This window comes from Fusarium fujikuroi, chromosome FFUJ_chr04 (assembly GCF_900079805.1).
Source record: "Fusarium fujikuroi IMI 58289 draft genome, chromosome FFUJ_chr04".
Classification (NCBI taxonomy): domain Eukaryota; kingdom Fungi; phylum Ascomycota; class Sordariomycetes; order Hypocreales; family Nectriaceae; genus Fusarium; species Fusarium fujikuroi.
Window position 1 is genome coordinate 481455 of NC_036625.1, and position 19051 is coordinate 500505.

The 19051-nt window shown below is 47.7% G+C and overlaps 9 protein-coding genes; 5 read left to right on the top strand and 4 right to left on the bottom strand.

The window, feature by feature from the left end:
• Nucleotides 1-142: 142 nt before the first annotated feature.
• FFUJ_13131 (uncharacterized protein) lies at nucleotides 143-412 on the bottom strand (the record flags this gene model as incomplete). Its single annotated transcript, XM_023575778.1, has 1 exon — nucleotides 143-412. One exon carries the CDS (start codon nucleotides 410-412, stop codon nucleotides 143-145), a length of 270 nt encoding a protein of 89 aa, XP_023429037.1.
• A 1118-nt stretch (nucleotides 413-1530) lies between these two features.
• FFUJ_13132 (uncharacterized protein) lies at nucleotides 1531-2447 on the bottom strand (the record flags this gene model as incomplete). XM_023575779.1 is given in 3 exon segments in its annotated part: nucleotides 1531-2046; nucleotides 2096-2289; nucleotides 2291-2447. Coding segments are annotated over 3 exon segments (867 nt in total).
• Nucleotides 2448-3509: 1062 nt separating this feature from the next.
• FFUJ_13133 (related to Lactam utilization protein lamB) lies at nucleotides 3510-4354 on the top strand (the record flags this gene model as incomplete). XM_023575780.1 has 2 exons in its annotated part: nucleotides 3510-3578; nucleotides 3632-4354. The coding sequence occupies 2 exons, from the start codon at nucleotides 3510-3512 to the stop codon at nucleotides 4352-4354; spliced, it is 792 nt and encodes a 263-aa protein (XP_023429038.1).
• Nucleotides 4355-4982: 628 nt separating this feature from the next.
• On the top strand, nucleotides 4983-6689 carry FFUJ_13134 (related to HOL1, putative substrate-H+ antiporter; the record flags this gene model as incomplete). XM_023575781.1 has 2 exons in its annotated part: nucleotides 4983-6444; nucleotides 6493-6689. The coding sequence occupies 2 exons, from the start codon at nucleotides 4983-4985 to the stop codon at nucleotides 6687-6689; spliced, it is 1659 nt and encodes a 552-aa protein (XP_023429039.1).
• Nucleotides 6690-7409: 720 nt separating this feature from the next.
• FFUJ_13135 (DUR1,2-Urea amidolyase) lies at nucleotides 7410-11181 on the top strand (the record flags this gene model as incomplete). XM_023575782.1 has 2 exons in its annotated part: nucleotides 7410-7624; nucleotides 7683-11181. The coding sequence occupies 2 exons, from the start codon at nucleotides 7410-7412 to the stop codon at nucleotides 11179-11181; spliced, it is 3714 nt and encodes a 1237-aa protein (XP_023429040.1).
• Nucleotides 11182-11628: 447 nt separating this feature from the next.
• Nucleotides 11629-14219, top strand: FFUJ_13136 (related to regulatory protein amdA; the record flags this gene model as incomplete). XM_023575785.1 has 3 exons in its annotated part: nucleotides 11629-11722; nucleotides 11774-11825; nucleotides 11882-14219. 3 exons carry the CDS (start codon nucleotides 11629-11631, stop codon nucleotides 14217-14219), a joined length of 2484 nt encoding a protein of 827 aa, XP_023429041.1.
• A 684-nt stretch (nucleotides 14220-14903) lies between these two features.
• Nucleotides 14904-15569, top strand: FFUJ_13137 (uncharacterized protein; the record flags this gene model as incomplete). Its single annotated transcript, XM_023575786.1, has 1 exon — nucleotides 14904-15569. One exon carries the CDS (start codon nucleotides 14904-14906, stop codon nucleotides 15567-15569), a length of 666 nt encoding a protein of 221 aa, XP_023429042.1.
• A 670-nt stretch (nucleotides 15570-16239) lies between these two features.
• FFUJ_13138 (related to ankyrin repeat-containing YAR1) lies at nucleotides 16240-16896 on the bottom strand (the record flags this gene model as incomplete). XM_023575787.1 has 2 exons in its annotated part: nucleotides 16240-16604; nucleotides 16698-16896. The coding sequence occupies 2 exons, from the start codon at nucleotides 16894-16896 to the stop codon at nucleotides 16240-16242; spliced, it is 564 nt and encodes a 187-aa protein (XP_023429043.1).
• Nucleotides 16897-17166: 270 nt separating this feature from the next.
• Nucleotides 17167-18698, bottom strand: FFUJ_13139 (related to meiotic recombination protein rec12; the record flags this gene model as incomplete). XM_023575788.1 has 7 exons in its annotated part: nucleotides 17167-17685; nucleotides 17733-17804; nucleotides 17853-17933; nucleotides 17980-18066; nucleotides 18114-18222; nucleotides 18275-18341; nucleotides 18389-18698. The coding sequence occupies 7 exons, from the start codon at nucleotides 18696-18698 to the stop codon at nucleotides 17167-17169; spliced, it is 1245 nt and encodes a 414-aa protein (XP_023429044.1).
• Between the last annotated feature and the right edge of the window lie 353 nt (nucleotides 18699-19051).

The following is a 19051-nucleotide window of genomic DNA, read 5'->3' on the forward strand; positions in this document are numbered from 1 at the left end:
CAAAGAATGAAAGCCTAGCTAGGATACAAAACCCCTTCGGTTGAGATGTACAAGAATTCGGATTCACTGAAATTAGCGTTTCTACTTATGTTCACATTGTTCATTTCTCAGATACCCATTCGATGTCGCATCACACCCCAATCTAAGGCCACCAAAGCCAGTTGATCTCCATGTCAGCAAGAGGGTTGCGAGGAAACCAGTCAGGGAGATATTCGCCCCATCCCCAGTAGTTTCCGGCCCCCATAGGATGATCGGCACACATTCGAATATTCATGACATCAACATCGGGAGGAAGGTCATTGGGATCCCACTCCATGGGTCCGAGACGACCGCATTTCTCCTTGGCCATGGGCCATTGATCGGCTATGGCTACGGTAGCGAGACCAGCCACGAGAAGGACTTGAGGCTTCATGTTGGCTCTGGGGTGAGATGTCAGCAAAAATCCGAAGATAGGTGGGAAATGCTTACGTCTTGAGATGCAAATGGTTGTGTTGATATGGTGGTTGGAATTATGGGTAATGAAGAAATAAGGTTAAAATAGAGGGTGAGACTGAGCACCAGAAATGAAAAAAGCTCGGGTATATAGCCTGCCACTTTGCCTATTCCGAAACGTGGCGCTTGTCCAAATGGTTTGGATGCCTAAAAGAAATGGTTGCGCTGACGCAAGCTAAGGAGAGGCGCAGCTTCGGCTCTGGGGATGACCTGACACAATGCGATATGAAGGATTATAATGTTGAATTCAGGGAATGAGCCCAGGGACTCGCTTGTAGCAGTCAGATAAGCTAACTCTAGCGACACAAGCGCCTCTTGATGGCCTGTCATTCGTGGTCTGGCGTATGCAGGCCGCTAATTTGGTCTTGATGCTCCACCTGACAGCTTCAGAGCATGTGGCCTGGAGCAAGATGCAGGAGAACTGTGGTATTCCGAAGTGGATATGTGTTCATTGAGAATCAATAAAATCTCATGAATTGACCAGATTGTAGGTTTCATTATCCACCAGGCTTGAAAGAGACAAGTTCAGCAAGATACGAGTCATCGTGTGACTGACGACAAGGGTCATTTGCTGCGCCTCGAATCCTTCAGTCTACAATCATCCCCATGACTGGCTGAATTTACTTGGTCAAATACCTGGAAACCGTCGAGTTACAGATCGATCTATTGGTCAAAGTGGATGTCTTTGTCACAGCAGCCAGTCACGGCTTTAGAGGTTGATATTGCACCAACAGCCAAGCATTTAACAACAACCTCTTGAATGTCACGTAGGGCTGAAGACCACAACAGGGGTAAGGATTCAAGACTATCTGGCTTTTTGATAAATCCGGGAGTTTCCTTTTTCTGTCAAGTTGTACAGGTAGATGACCCGACGCATGGAGCTTATAGCAACGTGTCTAGACTATCCAGAGACTACTCAGGAAACTCATGCACAAGATCACCTTTACGGTAAGAATTTCAGGTCGTTGTGGGAAAACGACAACTACTAATATCTATATTTAGTGACTGAGAAAACCTAAAGCAGGTTTATAGTTTGTGCTAACTACATGGCTTCCTTCCCCGAGCAAGAAACAGTTGTTGTTCACCACCAATCTCTCTTGGTACTTGAGACGGCGCCGAGGTCAATTTCCACGCCCAATCTTCAAGTCCAGCCGTATCATATGAGCTCTTTACTTCACTCTCTTGAAATCCCATTCTACTAATCGCTCCCAGCGTCCGATTTTCTGTCTGAGCACTACTGCCCGCAGAACTTACCACCCAGTCAATGATAAGTAAAATTCCTCCCGGTCTCAGCCGTTTTGAGAGCTGCAATATCATGTTATCCGGGTCTTCGATATGATGAAGAGCCATGCACATGACTACCACGTCAAAATCAAAGAATCCTGGCGTATCGATTTCCGGAGACGGCGTCAACTCGGGATCGATAAGATCGGCCTGAATAGCTCGCATTTTCGTCGAGGTATAGCCTGCTTTCAGTGCCATTTTGTTATACTGCTCTACCATTCCTGATGCTATATCCATGCCTCTCACTGTAGACATGAACGGTGCGAGTGCCTCGTAAAAATCAGTATATAGTTCAACAGTTAACGTCGTTAGGTCTTACCCGAGACGCGACGCCATCACCGCAGGCGTAATCTAACAGTTTTGTCGGCCTTGAAGATGGCGGCTTGATACCAATCCAGTCTATGTTCGCTCGTAGCTCTTTTGATATTTGATTACACAGCTCAATAATCCAAGGCCATCGAAATAGCGCTGGGGGGGCATTACTGACATAAGTTAGTCTTTGTGAGAAGCATACTAAGGAAAGGTTCATACTTGTAATGAGCCTTGTTATGTTCCCCCATTGACCTCGGGACTTCGTGAGATGGACCATGGTGATGATGATGAGTATGGTACTGCAGATGGTGGTGATGATGATGGCAATGGGGTACATCCTCCACAGGTTCCTGCTCCATTTTGACAAGAAGTTTAATAACGGAATTGCCAAGGTATATAGTGTATTCAATTCAAGTTTCACGATGTCCAAAACAGTCGAAGATGAGGTTTGCGAACAAAAGGCTAGGTATCTTGGTCTAGCGACACCAAAAGGGTTGGTAGGTGAGAACCCTGATGGACTCTTACATCAGTCTGTCAGAAGCCACACAACAGATGAGTTCGTATCACAAGAAGCGAGCTTGAGGATGCGTCACAGTTTCAAATTGACTCAATATTGATGTTTTTCTTTTTCCCCACAAACCTACGTGGTCATGACTGTTCCGTTTATTGCTACAGACAGGTCTCAGAAGCGCAATAATCTGCATCACTGCTTCGATGAAAACCAATGTAGTTAACGGGTATTGCTTCAACTTAACTACAGATGAAATGCCTTTGATATAACTGAGATACTGTTTGACGGGTCCCTTGGCTTCAGGCGAGTTATCAGCTGTTCGCACTTCGATCAAATCAAGGTCGCCTTCGCCTTTTGATCGCCAAAAGTTCCGCCGAAAATGGGAACTCAAAATGTGATTTCATGGTACGGATGAGCAATCGGAACGGGACATGAATCACACTTCTGTAATCGACTGGAGCCTTCTTTTCTCCCTAGGAAAGGCTATCGAGGCCTGCCGAAATCCTAACGAAAACAGAACAATCAATCCAGTCTTCCTGTTGCTGTACCTAATATCAAATATGGAGTGCTCCAGGGTATCCAACCAAGATATGGATAAAGGTGATTGTATACCGACAGGGGTATAGCATGATAAGCTCCAGCTGCTTATCAGACTTACTACCCCAATTTTCCCAAAACGATCGTTTTCTACCCCAACTGTCGTCCCTCAATCATGATTAACTTCCCCAATGCTACATGGGGTTCAGCGATCAGCAACGTCATATTGTAACAAGATAAACTGAACGGGGGAATGTATCACGTGTATTGGGGAGATAATGAACACAAATTCCTCATCGAATCATGACTTGAGCACGAGTGTTGACCTATCTCGAAGTCGAATCATTTTTCATTCTATCAGAAATCCTGCATCATGACTGGTTTAGCGCAAAGATACGAGATCAATGCTGATATGGGAGAAGGCTTCGGCCGATGGAAAATGGTAAGATTTCTCGCATGCTGTGTTTTGTTTCTAAGTTAATTAAGATTCAATAGGGCCCAGATGAGGAACTTATGCCTTTGATAGATGCAGCAAATATTGCATGTGGCTTCCACGCTGGTGATCCATCCATCATGCTAAAGACAATTCGTCTCTGCAAGCAACATGGTGTCAAAGCTGGTGCTCATCCCGGCTTACAAGACCTCTTTGGCTTTGGACGCCGAAAAATGGAAATCGACCCCAAGGACATGTATGCGATGGTCTTGTATCAGGTTGGAGCTCTCAAGGCTATGTTGGACGCCGAAGGTGTTGAGTTGTCTCACATAAAACCTCACGGAGAACTCTTCTTCTACATGCAAAGAGACAAGGGGATAATGAGAGCTGTACTAGAAGCTTGTGCAACTTTCAAAGTGCCGGTATACGCCTGCCAGAACCCGGAACAGGAGGCCATGTGTAACGAGATGGGCGTTCCGTTTCAAGGAGAGGTCTATGTTGATATAGACTACTCGCCAGAGGGAAGACTTGTCCCTTTTGCGCAATCTCACCCTGTAACACCGGAGTTGTGTCATGAGCGGGCGTTTGGTGCGGCCATGAAGGACACAGGGAAGGACATCAATGGGGATCCGTTCAGCTTTGGGTTCAAGGGGAAGCCGTTCAGCATATGTCTGCATTCTGATTCGCCGACTGTGTTGGAAAATGCGAAGCTGGTTCGGCAGGCAGTGGATGAAGCGAACCGAAAGAAGTTTTCTTCACAGAATACCAATGGTCATAGATTGTAGACATTATCTCAAGAGGATGGGTACAGAAGGAAACCTGGTTTTCATAGAAATTGAAAGCCATGTGACAAATTCAGCTCACATGATTTTGAAGGCCTGATAACGTCCAGTATTTACTCTTGAAATGCTACCAATCTACTGTCGGGACTTGAATCTTTACTGTGTTTAAGCAACAGATCGGGAGAAGTACCGACAACATGGCAGTCTGACACACCTCCAAGTGAGAACTTGACTCGTTCCTCGCTAAGAATGTCAATAAGATGGTCAGAAGTTCAGACCACTCAATCTGTCCCCAAAGAATGCCGGTCCTGGTCACACATGACGAGCTATCAATGCGGGGATGGTAGCTTAGCTCCTAGCTCCCCCTGTCCCTCATATCAAGGGTCGCGCGATAAGAGTCGAAAGGTTGGGGTAGAAATAGGTTGTCTAGATTACCTATCGCAAGCCACTTCGTCTAGTAAGTGATAGTAAGGTAGTATAAATCATATAGATGTCTCGATGATCTGCATTGCTGTGATGCTTTAAGACAAGGTGCAGTCTTTACGTACTTTTTTTTCTCAAAATCCACAGAATTCTCATTGCTGTCCCTATTGTCTTATTGATATTTACTTCGTAATCAAATACCAGTGCAATGACTTCTGGAGTCGCCATTCCTGGAACTGTCCAGCTCGTCGATGTCCAAGGCATCTTCAACGTGAAGCATGGCCAGCAATCACGCGACATCGTCCTCGTTCCGCAGCCCACTGACGACCCCGATGATCCTCTTCGCTGGAGTATCCCTCGAAAGACAAGGAATATCATCTGCGCCATGGTATGGTGCTTCTTCGTGGCCGCTATGATTTCTGGTCTGTCACCAGCATATATCCTGATCGAGAAAGACACTGGTATTTCGATCGCAGACCTGAGTACCGGCAACGGAATTCTGTTTCTTTTCCTTGGTTGGGGGACGATGATTACCCAATGTGTTGCTCTTGCATATGGTCGACGCTTCACTCTTATTGTTTCTGTCATTCTTACTACTGGAATCACTCTTTGGACTGCGTTCATCAAATCGAGAGGCGAGTTCTTCACCAATCGAGTTCTGCTTGGTATCTGTGCTTCGCCCCAAGAGACTCTCATCGAAGTCATTATTGGAGACATCTTCTTTGCGCATGATCGAGGCTTCTACATGGGTGCCTATAGTTGGACTCTATGGTGTGGCGCGTTCCTTGCACCCGTTGCATCTGGCTATGTTGCCCAGGAACTCGGCTGGCGATGGATCCAGTATATCCTCGCCATAATCGGAGGAAGCGTCGCTATCATCACCTTTTTCCTGTTTGAGGAGACCATGTTCTACCGCCATCACGACGTCGGAAATCTTTCTGATACAGCTGCGCTCGACCCAGCTACCATCAAAGCCTCTGCGACAGTCGGAAAAGACATCGAGACTCCATCAGAGAAGCAAAACCCTTCAGTCCAAGACGAGAAGTCCACATCAAGATCTATGGAGGCAACGGCGTATACATCAGGTGAGAGCGAAAAGACCTATATGGGGAAGCTCAAGGTCTGGGGTTATCGCGACTCGCGACAGCCTAGCACCTTCAAGCTCTTCTTCCTTCCCATCCGTCTGCTCTTTTCGTTCCCCGGTATTGGCTTTGGTGGTCTTCTCGTGGGTGGGATTCTCGCCTGGTACAACGTTGTTGGAGGTTCTCTGGCTCTGATCCTGGGCAATCCTCCTTACAACTTTAGCGCCAACAACATTGGACTCACGTACCTTGCTTCTGTTGTCGGTGTCACTGTCGGATGCTTCCTTTCTGGTTGGATGTCAGATGCTCTGGCCTTGTTCCTTGCCCGTCGTAATGGAGGTGTCATGGAACCCGAGCAGCGTCTTTGGACTTGTCTGGTCGCGCTTGTCATGCATCCGGCGGGCTGTCTGTTGTATGGCGTTGGCGCTTCGTATCACATCCACTGGTTTGGAGTTGTCTTTGGCCTCGGGTTGATCTGCGTAACTCTTCCCATGGGCTCTAATCTCGCTTTCACTTATATCCTTGACACTTACAAGGAGGTCGCTGGCGAAGGTCTTGTATCGACCATCTTGATTCGTAACATGATGGGTATGTACACAGTTCAATCGCCATATCTTCACTAATAACACTACCCAGGTTTCGCGTTTGGGTACGCTGTGGTTCCAATGATCGAGAACCTTGGACTTCGCGATGCCTTCATCCTCATAGCTGTGTTGGGAGAGGCTGTCTGGTGCACTGCGATCATGATGATATATGTTGGCAAGCCTCTGAGAAGATGGACCGCGCATTCTTATTGGAATCTGATTGAGCATTACGGTGCGACTGCTCATTGATCTTGTCCCTCAGTTACTAAGCTCCAGTGGTAGAAAAGCAGAGACTTGGTGTCATCCGGTCAAGCAGTCTATTTCTTCTAGATAGTTTGAACCAAATCATTACATCTTTGATTGAGCATCATCGCATCGCGATCGCAATTGCTAAAATTGAAGCCTGATACGTACCAGCCATTCCTGAAGTCCCATGTAAATACTGGCATGATATCCGTCCTCTGCATTTGGTCTCCCATACTTACTTGACTGTGTACGTGGCAGTACGGATTTCAGTATCTTTCAGCTCCAAAAGTTTAGCCTGTTACCAAATATTTCCGGAATAGCCTCTATAGGTCATCACAACACTTTTACATCCGTATCTCCTGTGGCCTCAATGAGCTCACTGACATGGGGATCCTGTTACACCTCCCAATTTCTACCCCGATGGCTTGCCTTATTAAGAACACCAATCCCGTGTGCCCGAATTCTTGCCTGTTTTGATCACCCCGCGTTGGGGTAGATAAGCTATCGAGATAGTGCATCCTAACCTGGAGGTGGAGAGGTTATCCCCAGTTTTGATAACACCTCCAAGCTGCTGTTCATCAACTCATACGTTCGTTCCATGTTCTTGATCAGTTCATAATGAGTCCAATTTTTCGGACATTTACCCAAAAGTTACCTTTATTCTCACATCTGTCTTCTCATACGTTGTTCTTTTAGCAACTCCAATTCGCCACAGTTACAGTCATGGGTTCACTTGACTTACATCCACTACAGCACATTCGCAAGGTGTTGATAGCGAATCGCGGCGAGATTGCTGTTCGCTGCATAAATGCTTGTCGAAAACTTGGACTCCATGTTGTCTCGGTGTTTACCAACGCAGATGCAACTTCTCTGCATGTGAAGTTGGCGGACGAGGCAATCCTTTTACCGGGCGAGGATAGCTCGGCTTATACAGATGGGTAAGTATAGAGGATTCATCTTACCAACCCACAGCATCTAATCATTAATGACATATAGTGATGCCATATTGGAAATCTGCAAGCGCATAGGTGCAAATGTCGTATTTCCCGGATATGGCTTTCTCAGTGAGAACGCAGAGTTCGCTGACACAATTTCCTCTGCTGGCATCGTCTTCGCTGGCCCCTCCACAGCTTCAATAAGAGCCATGGGCCTAAAGCACGAGGCCAGAGGTATCGCACAATCGGCCAATGTTCCAGTCATCCCTGGCACTCAACTATTAGCTTCCGCTGAGGAGGCCACCAAAGCGGCGACAGAGTTGGGCTTCCCGGTCATGCTGAAAGCCACTGGAGGTGGCGGTGGCATGGGTCTTCAGATCTGTAATTCAGCAGATGAGATTGCGAAGGCGTTTGCTATGGTTGAGAGTCGCGCTGGTACGCTCTTCAAGAATAAAGGAGTATTCTTGGAAAAGTACTACCCTCGTTCTCGTCACATCGAAGTTCAGGTGGCAGGCAACGGTGAGATCGTTGTCGCTTTTGGAGAACGCGAGTGCTCGTTACAAAGACGTCATCAGAAAGTGGTCGAGGAGTCTCCGAGCCCATTCTTGGAACGCCATGCCGGGCTGCGCGAAAGAATGCTCGACGCAGCCATCAACTACGCACTCCAGCTGAAGTACAAGAGCGTTGGTACAGTTGAGTTTCTTGTTGACGACGACACTGCGCAGTTCTTCTTCCTGGAAATGAACACTCGACTACAAGTGGAACATGGTATCTCTGAGCTGTGCTACGGAGTTGACCTAGTAGAGTTGATGTTAAGACAAGCAGACTATGAACTTCAGGGCCAACTTGGCATCCCCTCTGAGACTCTCAAGGGACTGGGCAGACCGCAGCCTCTTGGCTCAGCGATTGAAGTTCGTGTTTATGCCGAGATACCGCTCTGCAACTTCGCTCCCAGTCCTGGTGTTCTCCCACACGTCCATTGGCCACAAGGCGATGGTGTGCGAGTTGACACTTGGGTCCAAAGCGGTCAACGCATTACTCCTCTTTACGATCCATTAATCGGTAAGGTTATGGTTCATAGCCCCGACGGTCGGGAAGCTGCGCGACGCAAAATGCTTGCAGTACTGGCAGATACAAAACTTCAGGGAACGCAGTCTAACCTTGAGTACCTCTCTGCAATTCTCGACTCTGAGTTATTCGCAAGCGGGAACACCCTGACCAATTCACTATCGACTTTCCACTTTAAGAGTTGCTCCGTGCAAGTCCTTGAGCCTGGTGTATCCACCACGATCCAAGATTATCCAGGGCGCGTCTCTGTTGGACACGGCGTGCCCCCAGGAGGGCCCATGGATGACCTCAGTGCTCGGATAGCAAACATTTTGGTTGGTAACGATGAAGGAGTTGAGTTATTGGAGGTAACCTTATCTGGTCCCAAGCTGCTGTTTCATGAGGCTGCGATTGTCAGTGTTTGTGGTGCCGAGCTTCCCATTGCAGTCGATGGTAGCCCACAGCCGCTATGGTCCAGACTTGTGGTCAAACAAGGTCAGACTTTGAGTCTAGGTAAGGTCACTGGAAGTGGTGTGCGAGCATACCTGGCTGTTAGAGGTGGCTTTCCCGACGTCCCGGCGTTCCTCGGCTCCAAGTCAACCGCCCCTGAGCTCGGGTTCGGTGGCTACCAAGGTCGAAAACTCCAGACACACGATATCCTCGCACTGAGTCCTGATTCCAACGTGCGAGCTGCCGAAGCGACACCGTTCACCCTTCCATCCCACCATGTACCCAAATTCGGAAGCACCATTATCTGTTGTATTGACGGGCCGTACGGTTCTGATGATATCCTGACAGAGGAGGGATCGAAGACGCTGTATGAGGGGGAATGGAATGTCAGCCACAACAGTGGTCGAAGTGGTATACGCTTGCAAGGACCGCGATTGAAGTGGGCTCGAACATCTGGAGGAGGTGGAGGATCACATCCGTCTAATGTGTTCGAATACGGGTATCCCAATGGCGGTGTCAACTTTACTGGAGAGTCTCCCATCATATTTGCCAATGACCGGCCTGATCTTGGTGGTTTTGTCTGCCCAACGACAATCTGCTCTGGGGAGATGTGGAAGCTCGGTCAACTCAAACCCGGTGATACCGTTCGGCTGCAATCCGTGTCATACGAGGATGCTCTGAAGATCACTCATGAGAAGAACGCCTATCTTGAAGCTTTGGCGGCCTTCGCTAATGGAAAGTCTGGGGATGTAAGTGCTCTACGAACGCCCATCGTCGCGAAGGCCCCATCCTCCATTCTGCATCAGTCACCCGCAAGGGGCGTACATCCCCAGGTGATATATCGTCAAGGAGGAGATATGAGCATAATTGTCCAGTATGGCAACCAGACTTCGGACTTGCGAAACACAGTCTGTGTCCAATTGCTCACCCAGCAGCTGGCAGCTGCGAAACTGCCCAGTGTGCGAGGTGATCCTAACATTGCCACTCTCACTGTACGCTTTGATCCAGTCCATATCGATCGTGCCGAGCTTCTCCAGCAGCTTCTGGTCTTTGATACGAACATTGGCGATATTAGCGGGGTGAAAATTCCTGCTCGACAAATAAGACTGCCTGTCTGCCTTGACCACTCTTCACTCGAGGAGTCAGCGCAGCGGTATATGGAGAACATCAGACCTACAGCTGCATATCTCCCAGATAATGTCGAATATCTCCGCAAGAACAATGCTCTTGCGACGCGCCGAGACGTATTGGACTCTCTTCTCAAAACACCATGGTTGACAGTTGCCGTTGGTTTCTTCGTCGGAACACCCATCCTATTCCCTCTCGACCCGTGGCGAGTGCTGACAGGCCAGAAGTATAATCCCAGTAGAGGCTATACTCCGAGTGGCTCGGTAGGATTGGGAGGGTCAACAGTCGCCATATATCCTGTTGCTGCACCCGGAGGATACCAGCTCATGGGCCGAACACTTGGAGGATGGGATTCGACAGGTAACCGGCCTGGCTTCTCTCCCAAGAAGCCTTGGCTGTTCAATCACCTTGATCTGGTCAGTTTCTACGAGGTGACTGAACAAGAATATGACAAGATGGAGCGAGATTTTGAGGCTGGTCAGTATACTTTTGACATTAGCGAAACAATCATCGATATGGATCAGTACATCGCCAAGTTTGACGCTGCAGAGAAGGATCCAGAGTATCAATCATGGCGAGACCGCCAATCAAAGGCAGCTGATGAGCTGGCTGCACTTGAACAGAGTCTGTTCGATGAATGGACCATCTCAAAACAGTCCAGTGGTGGAGCAGACGAGGACGGCGACATTGACTCGGACGAGATTGCTGTTATTGAATCGCCTGTAAATGCGAATGTCTGGAAGGTCCTTGTCAAGCCTGGTGATGTCCTGCAGGCAGGACAGACTGTAGCGGTTCTTGAAGCCATGAAGATGGAGATTAATTTGGTTGTTGGTGAAGATCAGGTCGGCACTGAAGTAGTAAAGGTTGCTCAACCACCGGGAAGTGTTGTAAGCCCGGGAACGATCGTTGTAAAGGCTCGAAGAAAACAAGACTAGATCATAGTGTACAATAAATTGAGACAAAAATTGGAACAGCAACGAATGCCAAGCTCTCGCTTCATGTAAAGAGGTTGAGTAATCTTGAGATTAAACTTTGACTAAGGTGCCTTTATCTGGACGATCGGGAATAGTGCTGGAAGGTCACTGAAGGTCACTGGATGCTAGCGGCCATGGTTACCGGTTCAGCGGTTATGCCGTCACGTGGTTCCACTCGACCGGGCCGGTCTTGGAGGGCCTTGGAGCCAACCCCAGTTCTTCTGTCAGTTATCGACTACGCTCCACGAATACTCCCTGTCTGACCTGGTTGGTACGAAGATGTTGAAACTGACCAATGTTTATACTTTTTTCCATCAGACTTAGTTCAAGTCGCCAATTTTGTATCCAAGGATGCAGTCCAGTATACAGCACCGATGATATCACCGACCAAACGTCCCACTTTACACCATGAAAGGCAGACCTCGGCTCCCTGTGCCTCTTTGCAGGTTCTGCAATAAGGAGTTCAAGAGACAGGAACATCTTGAAAGGCATATCCGTACACGTGAGTCACTCTGCTAGAGCCATTGTTGAGGTGATGCTGATCATTCTCCAGATACTCGCGAAAGACCATATGGGTGTTCATGCGGCCGAACATTTACAAGACAGTGAGTTGGCATATCAATGTTTGCCTGCACCGGTGACAGAGCTTACCAAACCATAGAGATCTACTAAATCGTCACCGACGACTTTCTCAATGCTCTACCAATGGCTCAGGCAAACAAGCGGAATCAAATCTAGCGATATCACCCGACGGGGCTGTGACAACTTCACCCTCTATCTCACAAGCTAGCGACGAGAACAATCATCACAGTAGCCAGCTGCAGTCTCAAGGAAACCCCTCTAATTTAATGTCTATGTCAGTCTCTCCCCAGACCATGTCTTCTCAACAAGACATGATGAGCCGATTTTCAATTCATGACCGGCCTCTGGGTTATCAAGCCCAGACACCAGGCCATATCTTTGAGCCACCAAAAGATCCCATCCGCAACAGCAATTCAACCCCGGCTGGTGCTTTGGATAGCCTTGACTTCATGCAATTCGAGTCGTTCAACGCGGATATGTTTCCTGATGAGATGGACATGATCAATAGTTATCTCGGGGAAGTTCTCCCCCCTGAAGACTCGCATCAAGGATTTACACCGGATACGTCAAACTTTTTTACTCAATCATTTATTCCAGAGCCAGTTCTTGCCCCTGCTCCCTCGAGTCATTTACAGCTTGAGGCGCCTGGCCATATAGAATTGAGCAACGCGCCAGCGTCGGCCCTACCTTTCTGCCAGAAACGGCAAGCCCAAGCAGCTCCAGTTCGAAATAAGGTTGACCAGTTGCTTGATACTACAGAAGATATTGTAGCAACAAACCCCTGGGCTGTATCAGCTGCTGCTCATGAAAGGCTTTCTATAGAGTTCTCGAAGCACAGGTCAGATATCCCCCAGTCATTTACACTTCCCAGCAGACATGCGTTATCTCGATACATCGCAAGCTGGATACGAGGCTATCATCCACATTTACCATTCGTCCACCTTCCGACTACCAATCTGGAATCCATGTCACCTATACTTCTCTTGACGCTGGCAGCTACAGGATCATTCTATGGATTTGAGCACCCTCAGGGATACACTATGTACTTTGTGGCCAAGGCTATGATCAACCATGAGCTAGAGGAGAGACGCCGTGTGTCAAATCGCCATATTCTAAACGGTTTCCCCCGTTTTGCAGCTCTCCCTACAAGCTCCACAGAAGTCTACGATCCGCCAACAAATCACCCTGCGGTTTTAACGAAATTTGATATTGAACTATTACAATCCTTGTTGATTGCCGTAATGACTATGTCATGGCTGGACGGACCACTTGCAGAGGAGGCACTTGCTATGAGTAGCCAGTTGACCGCTCTCACCCGCGACATTCCGAAACGTCTACCAGAGGATCATCCCAATGATACATGGGAGAATTGGGGCCGTGATGAAGAGAGACGACGCACCTTACTCTCGGCATACTTCACATTAAATATCCAAACCATCTGCTTTAATGTACCGCCTCAGATGACAGCAGCAGAGTTTAGCTTCGAGCTTCCTTGCTCTGAAGCTGAGTTCAACGCGCCAGACTCGGAAACATGGAATCGTGTGCGACGAAAGGTCGACCCACGCAAGCTCAACTTTCAGTCATGCTTTAAGCAATTACTATCCGGAGAGCCACTCGCCAAGGAGGTCTCGGCAACTGAGTTTGGCAATTATATGCTTATCCAGAGTTTGCTGATACAGATCTACTTTGAGCGTCAAGTATCGTCTGCCCTGTTGTCTCCATCGCCAAGTCTGTCAGAGAGCGCCATTGCGACTTATGCTGCTGCACTCGGCGCCTGGCAATCTTGCTGGGACTCTGCAATCGAATCTGCCCCCGATCCGTCCTCTAGGAATTCGCCGCTACCTTTCAACTCGACTGCTATGCTCCGGCTAGCTCATATTCATCTTGGCTTTGGCCTCTACAGTCAATGCGAGTTGCTATCTCGAGATCCTATCGTCAAAGCTCGAGTATTCGAATCGTATCAGAATCCATTGCCCCTGCGTGCTCCGCACCTTGATCAAGCTGTTCTACATGCAATCTACGCTTTGAGGATACCTGTGAGAGTCGGCATCGCATTCGTGGCGCGCGGCCGTACAGGTCACTGGAGTGTCCAGCATGCTATCAGTCACTTTGGATGCGCCCTTCTACTTACCCACTGGCTTGAAAATATTTATCAGCTAGTTCTGTCGGATGGTGCGTCAGCTCTCAGAGAGGAGGAAAAGCGCCTGCTGTCTATGGTCGACCGTCTAGTTGAAGAAACTCATCTAGAGGCCTCGCTTGGCCCCAAATCCGACTTTCCTAGCAGGATAAGACGCTTGGCTATTGCAGCAGTGAAGCTTTGGGCAGAAACCTGCAAGGGTATACAGGTCTATGAGATCGTACATGTCGTTGGAGAAACACTTTCGCTAGTGGCAGAATCACTAGAGAAGCAAATCTAGGTTTTGGACCAGAAGAGCCTGGCCTTAGCTGGCTGTACATGCATGTGTAATATTAATAACATGGAAAGGCTGGGAATTTGAGGTTGTATTCTCCCATAGGAATGTTCCACGCAGACTTTAACTCAACGTTTCCAGAGTTACATCATAGACTACCGCGGAAAACTTGGAATGTGTTATAACAATATTGGGTACTGGAGAACCTCTTCGATGTTCAAAACTTTCAAAAGACCAAGCACTGAGTTCATGGACTGAAGTGGTAGAGTAGCCTGTACTGAATAAAAAAGTTAGAGTTGAATTCTGCTATTGTTCGGACTATTATGTCTTTGTTCGAGAGACCCAATGTCAGTGTACTTCTTCCTGGAAGAACACTCGGTAGCATGTTGATATCGGACAAGCCGTTCGTTCTGTTAGTGCGGAAATTATATTTAAAAAATCATATATAATACACTTCCTAACCCGCTGTTAACATTCAGTTCCAGTAATAAATCTAGTCAGTATTCATAGTCCCCCTTCCCCTACACCTCCTGCTCCACCGATTGCAGCAACCATAGTCACAAAGAGACAGAGCCCAAAACAAGGAAAAAAGAAAGACTCGCTAAGTTCTCTGTTGTTGATATGAGCTCTCAACCACAAGTCTCAACGGCAAATAACACAGTGGGAAAGAATCGCTCGAAGCATGTCAACATGTGTCGTCTTCTTAAGCTCCAGTATGCTTGCTCTAGCAATGGCGAACCCCATTACATGGAGAACGCCCAGGGTGCATTCATTCCTTGCAATGACAGACACGGCTGTTTAATAGAAGATGTATTATCTCTGAAGCCAGGGTCTGACACGAGCCCACCAGGTTCCCCTATCGAAAGGGAGTACACCATTGTGAAGATTGGAGGTGACTGCGAGACATGCGCTAATCAAAAGACAAGGAAAATTGAGGAGGATGATCAGGTCTTTATTGAGATGAATTCTGTAGTTGGCAGAACGGAAAGGGATTTCCACGGCATGATCAGGCGTTGTGGCGAGATTGCTGTCGATAACAGGAGGCGAATGTTGAATAATGTTAGAAGCCAATATCTACCAAACGATACTTGTTCTTCAGGGTCCTGCCAGAATCAGGTTTATGTTTCTCATGCTGGCCATAAGGGAATGTTCTGTAGGAACCATACTTGCTCCGCCCGGGAGTTTGATTGCCTCACAGATGTTTCTACTACAAGGAATAGTCCCCAATACTCCATATACTGCCCTCGACATACTTGCAGTAAAAGTGGATGTGGGCTCCAGATCCTGGCTCACGATACTCCCCTTTGCAAGAGGCATCACGATCAGCTTGAATTGGCTATTTCCGTTCTTCGTTGAGAGCTACTGGTTTGTTTGAGAAGCCTATCATATTCCAGCAAGGTATGCCTGGCTTTGAAATAGCCCAGCGAAAAATATTATACGCCGCCTCGAAAGTATGTCACTCCAGCACGCTGCAAACGAAGAGTCCTGTCAGCGGCAAAGAATGACGATTTCGTATTTATAGGAGACGGGCGGGTTGACCAAGGGCATGGGGTCAGAACTTATATTCCTATATATCAAGGTTGGAGGCTGCTTTCCTTACTATCTATATACTACATTTTCACATAGCATATACTCTTGACTATATAGCCCGTTTGAACTCATCTCACCTCCGTACTGGTACATTAGACATCCTCCTACCTTGATCCTTTGGTTGTTGCAAAGCATTTATAGACCTAATAGAGAAACTGGAGTCAACAGTAGTCACCTACAAAAGCCTCCAGGAACATATATCATCCTAGATAGTCTGTCACGACTTGTTTGGCTGGATCCTTTCTGTCACATTCTTCAGAGTCGCGAATCCAACTCAAATCAAATCTACCAAGGATTGCAGTTTTCTTTAAAAAGGTATTTTCGTTGTTCTCATATAGTCCCAAACTCCCTATCCTTTTCCGAAGCTTCCAGCATCACAAGAGTCCTCTATCAGTACCCATGCCTCCCAATCCAATTTTCATTCTGATTGACCCCTCTATGAGGTCTCCTTCTTCTCCTCGACCTTTTCATCTCCCTCCTCGATCTCAACCGACCCAACGGCAGCGCTCAGACCACCCTCTTCTTGGTTCTTTTCCTCAAGCTTCTTAGCAGTTGACAAGAAGTACTCAGCAACGTCGTTCTTGTGGTTGAAGTAGGCCAGATCAAGAGGAACGTAGTTCTGCTCGTTTGCCAGCGCGGGGGAAGCGCCTTGCTCCAGGAGCAGCTTGATGACATCGAGGTGACCGCCCAGTGCTGCCCAGTGAAGGCCTGTGTTTCCGGCCTCGTTTGCCTCGTCAAGAAATGCCTGCTTCTGCTCCTTTGGTTGGGTATCGAAATATTGGATGAGTTGCCTGACGATTTCTACAATATGTTAGTCTGGCATTGTTTCACAGTTGGACTCCAAAATGGTTCTTAGGCCTCGCAAAATCTCATTTGTTTCAGGGTTGGACATACCTAGGTGACCATTTCCTGTCGCCATGTGTAAACATGTTGACTTGTTGGAAGCATCTTGAGCAGCCGCTACAATCTCAGCAGGACTGACATTCTCCCGCTCCGCCAGACTCTTGATAGTCTCAGTCAGATCCTCCTGCTCTCCTGCTCGCGCAAAGTAAATGAGATCATCAATCTCTTCTTCCGTGAGTTTGGGTGCCATGATGATGCGCTTGGTGATGTTTTCAGGTCAAGAATATAAAATTTTATGATGAGGGGACTGTGTGGTTAGATACCCCGCTATTTTCGCACCGTGTGGAGTGTAGATCGCTGCAGGGTAGTTAAGTTCAATTTTCACCCTCGATTTTAGGGAAAGGAAAAGTAAACTACCAGCTGACTTAGTCGCTGTGTCAGTAAATTCCCTCTTTTCCCTTGTGAATTGACTCCTTTACCGAAGATCATAATAGAGTTCCCTTCAAATAATCCATGCAAGTCAAATTCTCTCACTAATGAGTGCTTCCCCAATTTCGCCATCAAGCCATGAACACAAGTCTCCAGATTCATCCAGCCATTCAATTTCTGTCTTGACTCCGAGCATTGTCATCAGTTGCAACTCGAGTCGTAATTCTGAGCCTTCAAGCTCATTTTGAGAGCGCAGGCTGATCTTCTTGAATGTTGAGATAGCTACAGCCCGCTCTCTGCCATTCAAATAGGTGACGGGATTACGGCACTGGATTGACGTGATAGACACATGGCTTGGTTGTCCGTAGTTACTGAGTGAGGTATCAGTATGACCTCGGGAGAGATGCACTGATCTGATACCGAGCCACCGCAATGCTTCTATACCGAGATCAGCTTCATGGCTCAGTCTTTCGGATCCGTATCGGTAGCATCGCAAGATCTTGACGCCGTCCGGATCGTAGTCAAATAGCCCCAGGAGCGGCAGTTGGGGGTACTGTGTATGAACAAAGTTCAGGAACGAACGCGTGGTCAAATCAGGATATCCTTTGGCCTCCTTGAGTCAGCTCGGGCGTCGCGTTTCACATTGTCCAAACATACTGTGACAAGCACTCCAGGACCAAAGATGCAGTTTCTCCAAAATTGGGACGAGCAGAGCGATCGAAAAACGGCCTGCAGGAGTCAGCTTCATCGAGGTGACGAAGAATCTGTACCTCTTACATCTTTCTCAACAACAAGAATCCATTTGATGTTTTGAACATCAATGCTTGAGATTGACTGAACAGTCGGGATAGCAACTCCCTACATCACTCAGAATCAAACAGAATCATACCTCAAAAAGTCTTACCAGATCTCCCGAACAAGGGTTCAATGTACTCCCATCGTGGAAGCGTATTAGCAACGGTCCAGCCAGGGCACCCTTTGATGCTGCAACCTGTTCCAGTTAGTTGAAGTACAGCGGGTGCTTTTAACAAGACGTACAATATTCAAGTCCCCACGACTGATACCAAGATTGAAAGCAATGTCATCAACGAGGTCATCCACTTGGCCTTGCTTCTCAAAGAGATGCTGGTGTTGGTAAAATATGTGGCTGCATATGAGCCCATTAGTACATCTCTTGCATCTGGGGCCAATGCACTAACCGCTTGGTCAGAACGGTGCCAGACACAAGAGCATCATGTGATAGCTGAAGAATGAGAAGTATGCGCGCTGAAACTTGTCAGTCAAATTAACAGACAACTCTGCTGAAGCCTGACCAAACTTGACTGCTTCCTGTTGGTTACGACCAGGGAAGTGAACCTGTTCTGGCTGTGCATTTGCGGCGCGACGTGTTGACCTTCGTGCAGAAAATGGTATTGATAACTCATGTCCCGCAGCTAAAGCGCTGATGATTTGCGCAAGAATGTCCTCAATACGAGTGACAACCGTTCCAGCATTGGGGTTGTTAATTATCGTATTCGTATCAGTATTCTCGTTCGCTGTCGCTGATGATGTGTGATTAGCTTGGGGACTCTGGGTTAGTTCTGGTATAGCAATTGAATGAGCAATTTCTGCCTCTTCGTCCATGATTTCTTGGCGCTTATTGAAACAAGCTTAGGACTTGGATGATTTTCGTAAGTAAAGTTCAAGATCTTGTCCGAATACGCAGTAGAGTCTCAATGCGCGATGCTGTTCTGTGGAGGTTTTCAAGATTGCCCAATCCCGAGAGTTAATTGATTTTCAGGGGCTTGACCGCTAGACATGGGGGGTATGATATGCTGCAGGTGCCACCAGAAGACGGCGGGCCCTCCCGTACATCGGGGCGTACAGCGGGCTGGTAATTCCATCCGCCCCCGTGTTATAGTTTAGTTTTAAATCATGTGCTGCTCATCAACTTTTGACCAGGGGATTGTTCATGATCATTCCACTGCTCTTCTCTG